The sequence below is a fragment of the Hippoglossus hippoglossus genome, chromosome 20 (assembly GCF_009819705.1).
Source record: "Hippoglossus hippoglossus isolate fHipHip1 chromosome 20, fHipHip1.pri, whole genome shotgun sequence".
NCBI classification, from domain to species: Eukaryota; Metazoa; Chordata; class Actinopteri; order Pleuronectiformes; family Pleuronectidae; genus Hippoglossus; species Hippoglossus hippoglossus.
In genome coordinates this window covers 4,447,227-4,461,376 of record NC_047170.1, presented here as the reverse complement: position 1 = coordinate 4,461,376, position 14,150 = coordinate 4,447,227, and the positions used below count along the sequence as shown (strand labels likewise).

Genomic DNA, 14,150 nt, shown 5'->3' with positions numbered 1-14,150 from the left:
TCTCACTCCCCGCCCCGCAGCTCCTAAAGTCCTGTAATTGAGAAATACAGCTCAAGGTAACATGCCCCTAAGACCTTTGCTCAGAGACATGAGGTAATGGTGAGACTAATTAGGCTGAGGAGACAGGGTGGGCGGAAGCCCCCGGCCTGAAGTCCCATTAGTCTACGGTACAGTCTCCCTATGGTCAAGGGCATTTACGCCAGGATGGGGAAAACAGAGCGGCATCGCTGGCATGCTCCGACGGTATGGTGATGGACTGAGTCACCACATGAAAGGCTGGGCACAGGCAGGATAGCGGAACGCTGGAGAAGCGAAAGACTCTGGGAGAAAGGCTCATTCAAGAAAAAGACGAGGAAACCCAGCAGGAGTCCGGGGGGCCCCTCCCTCTTCTGCCTGCCCACTTCTGATGTTCGTGATGTACAATTTGTCATGTGACAAAGGCAGGACTTGTCATGTTGAGCCACGCACAGGATATTGGCCCTGAAGCTGTAATTTTAACGTTGTAAATCAAAATGATTGCAGCTTATATCGTAACGCGAGACAGAGACATTTAGCTTTAATGGTTTCCGAAATGCGTCGGGGGGACGTTGTAGGAGCCCACGATGACGAGCCGCTGGGCTCGGGACAGGACGGACCTTCGGACTTTTCCACAGCTTAATCCTGTCTGTTTGTCTGCTCAGCCCGCTGCTAAGGCCCTGGCCCTCATCTGCTAAACAATGGGTTCAGTTAATACATGGATTTATGGACATGAAAATAAAGACATCACAAGGGTAAGAAAGAGAGCGGTTCATGAGACCTTACAGCAGTGCAACAGGGGCGACATTAATCCCCATGGTCTGAGATGAAAGCTGAACCTAACTTCCTATAAATCCTTGGCTTCCTAATGCGTTCTGTTAAACTATTAGAGTCGTCCGACCACAAAGGCGAATAGATGGAGGGCAGGCTTTTGATTTGGTGAACGCCAGTGTTCTGGTCCTGAGCTGGGGAAGCCATTGCTCGGTCTTTACGCACATGGCAGCTCACTAGTCAGGGCATGACAGAGAAAGATGAAAAAAGAGGAAGAGGGAGATTTGTTATTTTAGAGCAGTCAGAGGCTGCAGCCAGAATTTTATAGAACTACATTAAGATTTATGAAAGTGTGTCGTACTTTGTTACAACTTACTGAAGGGCAATGCCATTTCCTGCTGTTTCTTCATCATATGCCCCGACCCAAATGTACACAGACAGTTTTTTTTCACTATTACATCATCACTCATCTAAAGTGCCTTTGCATATGTGGCTGATCCTTTCATTATCCATGTCGGGGGGGGGGGGGGGCTAATCTGAGAACGCATGTTTCTTGTCCTCCTCTGCTCAGAGCAAATAAAGAACAGGCTCTGGGCTGATGCAACACTCTCATTACTCTAAAGATGGCGTGGGCTCCTGAAGGCGCGGGCTGATGACACGTCACAGACCAGAGAAAACCAAACAGCGTGTCCGTCACTACCTTCAGTGACACATTATCAGGCGCTGGTCGTTTGTCACGGAACAGACTCCAGGAGTTCAGGGAGTACCTCGTACTTGTAGGGCAACTGGAGTGCTATCAAAACAAAGCTCGACACCCTTGACACCTTAAGTCAGGCAAAGCCTTATGAACACAAGGAAAACACGACAGTGGATGAGATAGGGGGTTCATAAAGATGTTATCTTAAGTATGATGGGTGGAACTGTGGAGTGAAACAAGATCACAGGGAAACGGCTAAAACCTGAAAACAAGATGGAGAAGGTGGCAGCAGGTATGACGACTCCCTAAAGTCTGAGATGAGGACATCTTCACCCACGAGGAAAGAAAGAGGTCCCATCTATCTTTTGTTTTACAGTGTGAGTGGAAATGGGGTCAGTTCCCTCACTTAGAACCTACACATGTCGGTGTCCAAGCATTTCCAGAAACACTGAACTCCCTGAGACAATGCAGAGCGGCGTTTGTCCCGTGTTAAACATGGACCATTGAGCTTGATGGCTTTTGGAAGGGAAAAACCTTGCTCACTCGCTCACTGGCTCACTCAGTCTGCCTTAGCTCAGAGGGCACAATGAGCCAGCGCCCTGCTCCTGTACGCAAAAGCTGGCAGCCTACGAGTCTCCCCCCCCCGGCACTCTGCTTTCCTAATTAGGAGGAAAGACAGAGTGGGACAAAGACACAAAGAGAAAGTGAGGAATGGAATAGCCGGTTCCTCCCGTCGGCCTGAGCGAGCGCCGTTACCTCCTCCTGACCTTCTCTGCCACCTCCTCCTCCACCTCACAGCATCCGCCTTGGCTGTAAACGCCCCCTCCCCTCCCCGCTCCACAGAGCCATCAAAGTGAGCACTGTGGAAAGGAGGAAATGTGAAGGTTAGACGAACTGATTTGGATCGGTGGGGGATTTTTTTTTGGAACTTCATCAAGCGGAGGCCTGCCGAACCCTCCGGAGGGGAGGCTGCTGGCTGGAGGCTGGGCTTCTCAAGAGCCCACTTTCACCACCCCCACGGACCCCCGCCCGTTCACAGAACCACTGTTTTCAAAGGTCCGGTGACATCTGAGTTAGTAATTTGGCACGCAGCTGTAGCAGGACACTGGGGTTTAATTGGGCTGCAGTGCTCTGCTGGTTTTAGCATTCGCAGCATTCAGGCCCCTTTCTCCATTCTTGATTCAGTAAATCTACGTCTATTTCCAGAGCTCCACCTGGATTTCCAGGTAACAACAAAAAGTGCATTGAAAATCATTCATTCGCATTTTGCCTTTCAAGAAGTTTCTTTTAAATGTGTGCTAAATTCGTGAAATAGTTTCTGAATACAATTCCAGGAATACACAAGTTGTTTTAACAATCTTTAACACTTTTGGAAGGTTGCTTTTAAGATTTTTCATCTTTATTTAGGCAAAGGCCAACTGAGCCACTAAGAAGCCAACTTGAGAAGAAGAACTATTTGAGGTTTATTATTTCATGTAACTGCATTCTAGGAAAGGGTACCTCAGATACCGTAAACACAGAAATCAGCTGTGAAGGCTCATAGGTGATAAAAACAACCAGTGACTGATATTTACTGCTCTCTAGAAGAGAGGGGTCAGCTGTGTTTATGCGACTCTGAGTGAACTTCTGTGGAGCAGCTGAAAGATGCTGCTGGAATATTTTTCTCATACCGTTCCACCTTCATTGCTGACTGCACGTTGCTCAGTCATGAGTTAAAGTAATGTATCACCTTAGAAATGCAAGTTTAGTTGGATCTCCTTTAATATAAAATGCAGCAGTTATCAAGAACAGCATTTCATTTACAGCAAGAAATTAAAAATATATTCTGGAGAATGTACAAATCTGATTTGGAGCAAGAAAACTGATGGCAGCTGGTTCAGATATGAAGAGATGAACAAATAGAAAAAAAACATAATAAATGGGAAAAACTAAAAACAACAAAAACAACAAGCTAAGAAGTCCCTTTAAAACATGTATTATCATCCTGAAGAGCATGTACGCTCATTACCCTTTGTGAAATGGAGAAATCAAACATATCAATTTTGTAGTCAGTAGTAAAAAGGTCAAATGCAGATGAACATGATTTGGGGGATTACAACTTGAGATAGACCTAATGTATATTAGCCAATTTCAAATCTATGGGAATAGTTTGACAATGTAGGAAATTGGCTTAATGCTTTCTAAGTTGGACTGATAGCACTCTCACATGAGTATCTGGGAGGGAGTGGGGAAGTTTAAACGTATTCTCATCAGTATCTCTAAATCTGAAAAATTAGCCTGTATCCTGTTCACAAAGAAAAACAAGTTCATAAAAACACATATTAAGAAGAATCAGTGGCCATGTTTTTTAACATTGAAGAGTCATGCTAGATGTTTCCAGCAACAATAAGCTAGCCCCACATATAGTACATGTATTGGATGTATGTATTGTTGCCCTTTTAATCTTTAAAAAAAACTTTCTTCAACAGGTTTTCACAACATTATTAAGAAAGAACCAATGATCTACAAGAGCTGTAATAATGCTAATGCTAATGACAGAACCACTAGCTGCTTTTAAATTCAGTCTCTCAGACATTAGAGACAAGTATTACTATGATAGAAGCGAAAAAAAGAAAAAGCACTGAGTAAAAAAACGAGTAAGTTAGACTGGGAATGGGAGACTCAAATTTGCAATAAACGTCTAATGCTCATAAAGTCAGGAGCGGCTACTTTGCATTACTCTAAATTAAAATCCTGGAAGTGCGCTATGGGCCCACCATTAGCAGCTTCGCTGAAGCCATTTTTATGTGAATAAAAATAGAGCCCCCACCCTAATAAAACAGAATGGTGAACATTTTCTTCTAGGAGACGGCCAAGAGTGTCCAGTTCTGGGACTTTAAACGGCAAAGCTGTTATGCTGGGCACATTCATATGAAGGGTGGCTTTTCAAAATGCTCCTAAATGGAATATATAACACCTAAATAAAATAGCTCTTTCAGTGCTTTGTAGGTGGAAAACTAGACTAGTGTGATGAAATCAAAACACTTGACTGAAAGAAGAGATGCCTCTAGAGTAAAGAGCTGTCAGGACGAGGCTACCATTAAGAAACAGGATTCTCTAAAAGTCGAGATATGTTTATAAAAGATATGCAAAAAAATTGATATTAGAAAATATATTAATTTCTCTTAAATTAAATTACACTTATTGCCCTTTCTTGCGAGTGTACCTGACAATGTTTTGTTTGGAGTAACAGTCATGGAAGCATTTTAGAAGCACAGACATATAGTAAGACAGAAGGCAAGTATGTTTTCTTTTCTCCCATTTCCCCCTCAGAGGTCGTGTTCTTTTATAGACATATACATGTAAGTTGTCCGCTGAAAAGAAATATGTCAATCCCTTTGGTTTCTAATGGTCTAATGTAATAAACACACTGAAAAAGCAGCCGTGGTTGGCGGCGTCGCTGATGTGCTGGCAGGACTGCTGGTGCTATGATGATCCAGGCTCGTTCCACATTCTGGTTTGGAACGAAGGGCTCCAACTCATGGCCATGGCTGTGTGACCCGAACTGGGATCCAGTTCGATGTCCAAGGCCCATATTCTGGACGGACTCCCGCAACCGCAACCTCGTCAGATCTGGTCAGACCTGGAGATTCGTGTCCAGACCGCAGCTGAGCTCTAAATCCAACCTGATCCCATGCAGGCGGCAACTTATTTTTAGCCTTGTGCACCACAGGTACAACAGTCTGGAGTCTTGCTTTATTCCTTTTACCCCTCCCACATCCCTGATATAAAAAAGACAAAAACCTGCTCATTCTTGTCGAAGCCCTTCCCTTTTCTCCCTTTTACAGAAATTCTGGGTCTCAGGAGTGAGTCCAGCTGACTGGAACCCAGTGAGTCTCCATCTCAACTTTCTTTAGCGCCAACCGCAGCTCGCCGAAGGCCGTCGAGAGGTCATCGTTCACTATGACCTTCTCGAACAGGTGACCATGCTGAAGCTCAATGGACTGGGCCGTGTTCACCATCTCCTCAAAGTCCTCCTCCTGCAGAACAGAGTGGAGAGAACAGGATGGAGGTAAAAAATGATGAAAAGAGATATCTGCACAAACCATGAAAAGCCGTTCATTTCAGGGCTGCACGTCTGCTGCGAAGAGGAAGCACCGGCCACCGTAAACCAGAGGAGAGATAATTCACATTCGGTACACACAAATTGCACGGCCTTGAATGCACAAATAAGCACAAAGTGGCTCGTACGGAGCCGGTTATAACCTCCCAGAGACATGAACTCTGGCACTGACCACACAGTAAAACTCCTCCATGCAACAACCTGACCTCAAGGAATTTTCATCATTTCCTCCACAGAGTACACATGGTTATCCGAATCAAAAAGAAAAGAAAATATCCTCAAAATAAGCAGAAGACAAAACATAACCATCATTTTAAGAAGACAGGCGTGTTAAACACACTGTGCAATATTGCTAGTCTGGATTTTATGTGTGAGCGGGAAATGACAGCGTGTTGACAGTGTTTTAGTTGAGAGCTCAGGGAGTGTCGACCTGCTGCACTGCACTACCCGAACTGAGCTGTAGGGGTGCAGAGACTTCTCAGAGGCAGAAGTGATCTTGTCTTTGGACTCATTTCATGAATTAGACAAAAGGTGATGCCACAGATTCAGATGCTTTATTATCAATGATGTGAAAGTGCAGTTACATACAGACGTGCATCTCGTTAGTTTGCATCTGTCTGTTAAATCACACTGGGCATGTGTATTGCTAAGGGAAGTGCAGTGTGGAATTTGGTGTGATTTGAATGTGAATGAATAAACATGTTTAATATTAATAAACTTTTAATAAAACGGGCGCATTAACGGCTACAGCTATGACATCTGATGCTCCAGTTCAAGGTCCTGCACACTGAGTCGAGCTCCACTGAACTTGAACCTGAATGAACAGCTCTTGGTGCAGCAGCGGTGGAGCAGCTTCAGGGTTCTAAGGACTGAGTCCTGCAGTTGGTTTTACTTGCTTTGGCTCTATTAGTGCAGGTCACTTTTACAGTTTGAGAAGGAAAGCTGCAACCAGCATCACCACAGACCAAGTAAACAGCTCATTCAACCTACTGTTTATTTAAATGCAATAACCACAATTTTTTTTAAAGATTTCATAATAAATTCATTCACAAATGTAACTTTAAACTGGTATTTGGTAATGACACGTCATTGCTTGTGTGGGACATTGAACACAAAGTTCAGGACTGGGACTTGGCTCAGAGCCTTACAGCCAAGACCTGAGACCAGGCTACAGTTACAGAGCAGTTTCGTCCGAGAAGTGTTTCCTCCACCTTCCAGTTCCGTCCAGTGACGCTCGTATGACGGACAAATTCAGGCAGTAAATAGAAACAGTGAGGCAATGAAATTGGAAATGGAGATGTTGTTATTCTACCAGACCACAGACTACAGCATCTCTGTCATACTGTGTTTACAGTCTGTGATTACTTTGCTCAATATTTATTTATTTCACACATCACAGGTTTTTGAACAATTACGCTGAAGTTGAATCACCGCCTCCCAGTTGTTTGGCCCCGCCAGCCAGAGAGGTTGCAGAAGATCTGGTCACAATATTCCCATTAATTCCTCAGTTTATGGCGTTTGAGTCACAGCCAGAAAAAGTCTTTTTGCACAACATTATGATGTCATGGTGAAGATGAACTTTGACCATTTCAATATAGAATGTTATCTTTAGAAATCTGTCATAATTAAACACATGAATTCTTGAGTACATAACAAAACTTGTGACATCAGAGGTAAAGTACCTGAAACATAGTCAGACCTGAAGAAGCCAATTAGATTAGAGGTGAAACGTCTAGAAACACAAGCAGTTGCCTACATACAGCTCCTGAAGGTAACATGACCTGGATGACTGAGAACCTTCCCAGATTTGTGACGTGATACTTAACTTGACCTCTGACAACCAAAATCTAATCAAGAAATTCCTCGGATGTGTTCCTGAGAAACTGTGTTCATGAGAGTGGGACAGGCGGATGGACAGATGTAGATATGTATGACCCAAGGGCATGATGCACAGACAGACACCTGAACACATAATGCTGCCACGGCTGTTGCCAAAGTGGAGGCAGGAGAAAGTCAAAAAAAATCCTCCTCAACTTTCTCGGTTGTAAAAATGCTTACATGGAGTTTATCATGCTCACTAACAATGTGTGATACATGGATATCATGGTAAAGTACAGAATGTCCGAGTCTGGAGTTTCTCTGGAGTTTGCCTCACACCTACACAATGAAGCAGGAGATTCTAACCCTTAGACATGTTCTCAACAACAAGGAAATCTTTGGAGGATTCAGGTGCCGGGGGGTGCACGGGTATCTGCCCTTAACACCAAAGCTCTCCCAACCTCTTTGTCTGTGTCTTCTACGTGTGTGGCACTTGTGAGGTATTTGTTTGTTTTTTGTATCTGTCACGTTAGAAACGTCATCAACACGACCACACTAATCCTGCGGAGGATCTCCTGCTGTGTTCTCATAAAGGCTCCTCAGAACTTTCTGAGGACTTGACACTAGGGGGCCAGATGGATAAAGTCTGGAGGCTCTTACTTGGAAATGTGTGTTCACACATACAGAGAATGTTCAGTGCATGTCTGAAAGCAGCCATAGATTAAAACTGAAATACTGTGGGCTCGATTAAGAGTGGAGCCCAACAGATATAGATTTTTTGGAGACGATGTCGATACTGATATTTAGGGCTTGATACTTTACTATTTAAACATAAGCTTTATTATAAATAACTATAAATAAAAAGAAAACACGAATACAACCAAATATAAAGAAGAATTAAGAATAGATTACTAATTGCACAACTTTTCTGTCATATATCAACCGATTCAACCTCATTTGGAGCCTATACGTCTTTGGTAGTGTGAGATCCATTAAAAGATGATAAGGACAAGAGGAGGCAACCTGTGCAAAACCTTTGCATGATAGAGGCCTGAACAGGGCTCCTCCAGAGGATGGAGAGTTTTCCATGTATATATGCAAATCAGACTTCTAGTGTAAAGAATAAAACCACGTGCTAACTGAGAGGAATAGCCAAATAGCATATTTTAAATCAGGTTAGGGGTAAACATTGCCGACCTGGGGCTCCTGTATTCATAGATAGAGTATTCTGAAAGAGCACAGGTATATATCTCTCCATGGTGGTCCCCTCTGAGGCTTTCTGGTTTCAGCTGTGTGGGCTCTGGCTCATCCCGCTCTCGGCGCAACAGCACGGCCGAAGCGGCTGCCGCACTGATTTAGCCTCATGCTTTTACTGGGAACACTCAACGCATTTTCTGGACAGATACGGTTTACAGTGAATCCCTCTTGCCAAACACACAATTATAAATACATACAGATGCACATTCATGCGCAGAAACTCAAACACACACACACACACACATGCTCCCGCACCCACAAACACGCAGGATCAAGCCGAGTGTGCGTGCGCAATGTGTACGCACATAAACACACTGTTATTGAGGCTGAAAACCTCCTAAAAGGCTCAGTTTTTAGAGACGCTCCTTCCAGCCAGGAGTTACTTCACAATGTTTCTGGTGGTTTTCCGCTTCATAATGGATTAGCAGCGCAACTAAATATAAACACTCACTCGCTGTGTCACTTAGCAAAGGCCCCGTCTGCTTTTTTTGGCAGGGCTGTCTAGCATGTATCCATCTTGCAGAAGCCAACCCATGCCACCTCACAGTCTCGTGTCTTCTGTGCAGATCGAGAGATGGTTTTCATCATCCTGTGCCGAGGACGACAGGAGGAGAAGAGGCTGAGACTGAAAGACAGCTCAGAGAGGGCAGGAGGTTTGTTGACTCGTGGAGGAAACTGTTCCACTGCGGGACGATATCCTGTCATCTGGGCCGCAGCCCCTGCACGACTTCCAGTGCTGGACCACTGTGACCAGCTCCAGCAAGACAACCCCTCTGAACTGTCCTGGCAACGAAGGGGAACCTGGAAGTCTGCTGTGCCGAGCGTGTGATGTTTCCATGTCCACCAGCGAGTCTGAGTCTGTCTCTAGTTAGGCCATTCCAGGTAAAAGAACATTAATCACAGCAGGACGCCGCTTAACGGACGACAAGCTGGGCAGGGAGATGGAAAGAGAATCAGAAAACTGAAAAAAAGGAGTAACAAGATAGATGAAGGGTGAAACATGAAGGGCAGAGAGATGAATGTAATGAAAGCAAAAGAGTGGAAAGTGGAAAGCTGGGCAGAGCAGGAGCCAGTGGATATTCTTTGGCAGCCAGTGATCTGTGCTGGGTCGCTCTCCTCGGAGGGCAGTTTGAGCTGATGCCACTTCTGGAGGGCCAAACTCGAGAAGCACCGGGGACTCATTCATCGCCACAGCCATTAGATTGCTTAATTTCCTCATGAAATGATGTAGTGTCTTATGCCTGTTTAAGCACTTTGTTAGGCTATTGACTCTCAGATTGGTTTTCACCACTGATGTTTCTCCTTGCTACGGGCCATAAACGATGTAATGCCTTTATGACTTTTATTTTCTTTACTTAATCATTAGATTTGTACTTTGACTGTGCCCTAACCCTATAAACCTTTTTCAACACTTTCATTGCACAATTAATTGATGCCAATAAAACACACCTGTATTTCCTATTTAAACACATTTAAAAAAACAAACATATCTCTGCAAATTAGGTTGTGCTTGTTTCTCCATCATTCTTCAGCTCCTACTCTGACTGGTTGCCAGCTCAAACAATGGGGCTAAAGTCAGGCCGCTGTGCTGAAACAATGAGACGACTGTTCCTCAGCCTTTATCATTAAAGCAGACCTGTCTCTCTGGGAGAAAAACAGCTGCCAGAGGACAGAATCTGTCTGAGACGATTCACCCCTGAAACAGCTCCTCTTGCAGAGCCTTTAATAGTAAATGTGTCGAAGCTGAAGTCCTGTCAGTGCACGTGAACCTTTACATGGACCCTGGTTGTATGTGTGGCTAAAATATGACGCCCTGTCACACAGTTTCATTCCGTTGTATTTGCATTACTTGAGAGAACAGCAGAAGCTAATAAAGGGGCAGTGGTGAACACAGGCTACTGCAATAGATTGTAAGCAATCATCATGTTTCTAATAACTACAGCTCAGTGTTCTCCGGATAATGTCTGGAGAACACAGCAGGAGGTCTGATGCCGGTGTCAATAACAACAATCAACAAAATAACTTGATCTCTGTATCAGAATTTTGACATCACATCCTGTCCTGCCTGCTGCATCACCCCTCACCTGAGCACTCTGGAGATTTATGTGTTGTTGTGAACACGTCTGAGCCGAAAATCTCCTGCTCATCTCCTGTTCATATGTGAAAGGCAAACCCCGGACACAATTGTGTGGACATTCTCCAGAGTTCATATCTGAAAACTGCTTCATTGTGTCTATTCAGATCACAGTTTTCCAGTTGTTTTGATTGTTGCAGCTTACATAATGTCGTCAGTATGTTTGCTCTATAATGTGTTAACTAAAATGAGAAACCACCGTAATCTTTGTTGCGAAACTTGACCTCATCTGCTGCCTGTTCTTTTCACTGCTTCACTGCCTCGAATCAGACGAAGAAGAAGCTACGGTGGTCAGCACAGTGGAACTGGGAGAAAACATCTTTTCCCTTGTGGGCATGGAGGTGAGAGAGAGCCCCTCCACCTGAACCAGAGGGTTCATCAGAGCAGCTGAGGGCTGTTAACTGATTCCTCCTCATGTTCATAGGGCAGCAGCAGAGCTGCCACATGAGGACACAGGGAGAAACTCAGAGAGAGGGACTGAGCTGAGCTGCCACACCAGTAGAAACTGCTGGACACTTCAAGTTTAGTTATTAAAATGTATGTTTGTGCCTGTGTTATATTAATAAAAAGGATGCTGAAGAGCAACTGGTTCCTCTCTGGCTGCTGTTGGGAGACTATTGCCACATCCCCCTATGAGTTTGAACTGGTTCTGTTTTACCATTTTCCTACCAAGTGTGTGTATGTGCTTGTGTGTATGCACCCAGCTTGAAATCATGGGGCATAGTTTCCTTTGTCTTTCACACGCCTGCTGGCTGCTGCAAAGGCTTTAATAACACTCACAGAAGACAACCTGGTCTCAACCAGCTTTTTTGAATTTCCATCACAGCTCGTGATAAAACAGACTGATGCAGATGCTGCATCTTATCAGGGAGTTAGTTCAGCTGACTGGTCTCAGGTGTAATTTATTATGGTCCAATTTTTTCAGTCCTTTCCTGCTTGGATTCATTATTCGGACTTTGCATCGCTCACAACAGGATATCCCATCATGCCCACTGTAAGGGATTTACTCCTTGCCATAGAAAATGAAGTGAAGCCAGTGGCTTAAAGCAAGGTGTGAACCAAGTGTTTATGCAGTGAGAGGCAGCTCAATATGACGTAATGAGGAGGACTTCAAAACTTTGCGGTGACTTTTATAGCTGGGACTTTTCTGTGCAGCATGAGGTCACCACAGGGTGGTGAGGATTTTCTCGGAACTTCATACTCTCATTTCATGAGGTCTTTAAGATGCAAGTGAAAATTAAAAGAAGCATTTAAAAGTAAATTTGAAATGCTTCCAGATTGGGTTATGGCAACCTTTTCTCTTGTTGTCCAAGATTTCATGATAACTGAAGGAGTTTTTCTACCCAACTTACAAAAGATGCAGTTAACTAAAGGTACTGAACATTTATTTGTATGTATATGGTAAAGTTTGACTGACAGCTCTGTCCTGGGGGGTTTAAGGGACTGAAAGACAGTGGAAGATCAAGTGAGCAAGAGGTGAGGAGTGTTTTCAAAAACTAGGAAAAATGTAAAATTGTAAATGTCTGGCCTCAGGCTCTGCACATGTTCTCAATAGAGAAAGAGATAAAACATAAATAAATAACACTTTGCCCATCCTGCTGCGCCTTCAAACCCTAATTCACACCCCATCGCCTCCTCTGCTGCTCCCTTCACTTCACTCCTCCTCGCGGCCCGACTCAAGCGCAGACTTGCAGTCAGTCAGTCTCCATCTCTCCGACAGCCCTGTCTTTCTTTCTCAGCTTCCTCCCCCTTCCTCCTCATGTTTCTCACCTCCTGGCGGCACACCAGGCCATCCCCGGTGTGCTGCTGCCCGGGATCATAGCCTTTTAAGTTGCCTGTGGTGATGCAGACACGCGAGCAAGCGAGCGCTGGGCCCGGTGGGGCTGGGAAAACCATCATCCACATTCAGCTTCACAGCAGCGCAGAACACTGTCTAATTGGTTTCATCTGCGTCCCCGCTGGGCAGGGATAAAGGTGTGTGAGGGATGACCTCATCACTCACACACACATAATGTACACACAGGGTCCAGATTGTGTTTCTGTTATTTCTTGTGCAGCTAATCTGTTAGGTGTGAAGCCATGTGTTTCTACAGTATAATACCATTTCATCATCATTATCATCATCATCATCGACCTGGTGAGTTCACCAGCTACATCCTTAGAGTTCTAACCTTCTTGCACCCTGTACGATAAATAACTTATTTGATATAAATAACTTAATTTCTCTGTTTAGAAGCCCTTTGTGTCTGCAGTACATTTAGTCTGTGGCTCCATGTTTTATATTCCCCTTTATCCTGACTTAATGTACCCCTTATTAGCTGTATCCTGTTATTTTCTGCTGTAATTTCCTCACAGGGTTCATTAAACCTTCATCTAACTTAATGTAATCTGAATGGCATATTAAGGCAAACGTGACCCATCTGGTACTTCAAGCACTTTAAACCGCTCTAAACAACATATTAAGTTGATCAATGTGAGTCTGGGTGAGAAGTAAACGTTCTCCTCTCGATGCGTTATCTCACCGTGAAGGGCTTGGCGGATCCCTTGTCGTCTTTGCTTGATATGACTCTGCCGTTCTTTCTGGTCTCTCTCAACTTCTCAATCGTCGGAGGCTTCACGAATACGACAAAGGGTTTAAACTCCGCCGTCCGCAGGTGCTTTATCATCTGAACGGAGAGACAAAAGAGAACGAATAAAGGTGTTATGATCTGGCAACGAAGGAACGACAAAATATTGTTTGCACTGTTGCCTTGGAGAAAAAAAAAAAAAACATCTTTTGATAATCAATTCATTGGTTCATGTAATTTTCAAGCAAAAAAGCTTCAGATACGAAGATTTGCAACTTTTCTCAATGCAAATTTCATTTCTTTTTATTTTGGACAAAAATGAAAAAAAAAAACATCTTTCTGGTCATATCTTGTGACAACTAGTTGCTGTGTTTTCAGGGATCAAATTAATAAGGTTGGGAAGCATTTGTTTATTCTTTGAATGAATGACAGAAATAACAGGCCTGTGCCTGTACATTGCATGTGGCTTTTTTTTTTTTATAGTGGAGGATGCGTTTTTGTCCACATCTGTTGGTTCATCTTTATGGTGACGACTGCATGAACCAACGCCATGGATCTGGTGCTCCAGAGGTAAAAATGAGGTCAGATTTGGTTAGTGGTGGCGTCAGGCTTCAGGGCCCTCCTCTGGCTCTGGCACCGCGATCAAGGCTCCTCACTGTGCTAATAGGCAGTGGGCCCAAACCCACAACTGATGGGAGCATGGATAAAAAAAACCTAAGGCAGGGACAGGAGAGGAACCCCTGGGAGGCGTTCATTGTGGCTTTCATCAGTCGCTCTGCAAGTCAACAT

The 14,150-nt window shown here is 44.1% G+C and overlaps 1 protein-coding gene across 4 annotated transcripts in view; it reads right to left on the bottom strand.

The window, feature by feature from the left end:
* Positions 1-3,220: 3,220 nt before the first annotated feature.
* The window catches only part of mpp7a (membrane protein, palmitoylated 7a (MAGUK p55 subfamily member 7)), a 150,429-nt gene continuing 139,499 nt past the window's right edge, over positions 3,221-14,150 (bottom strand). For all 4 annotated transcript variants that reach the window (XM_034571932.1, XM_034571933.1, XM_034571934.1 and 1 more), the window contains 2 exons: positions 13,317-13,460; positions 3,221-5,502 (listed from right to left, as the gene is read on the bottom strand). In XM_034571932.1, coding sequence (XP_034427823.1) covers positions 5,323-5,502; positions 13,317-13,460 — 324 coding nt within the window. In that variant the 3' untranslated portion in view covers positions 3,221-5,322. The remainder of the gene's footprint in view (positions 5,503-13,316; positions 13,461-14,150) is intronic.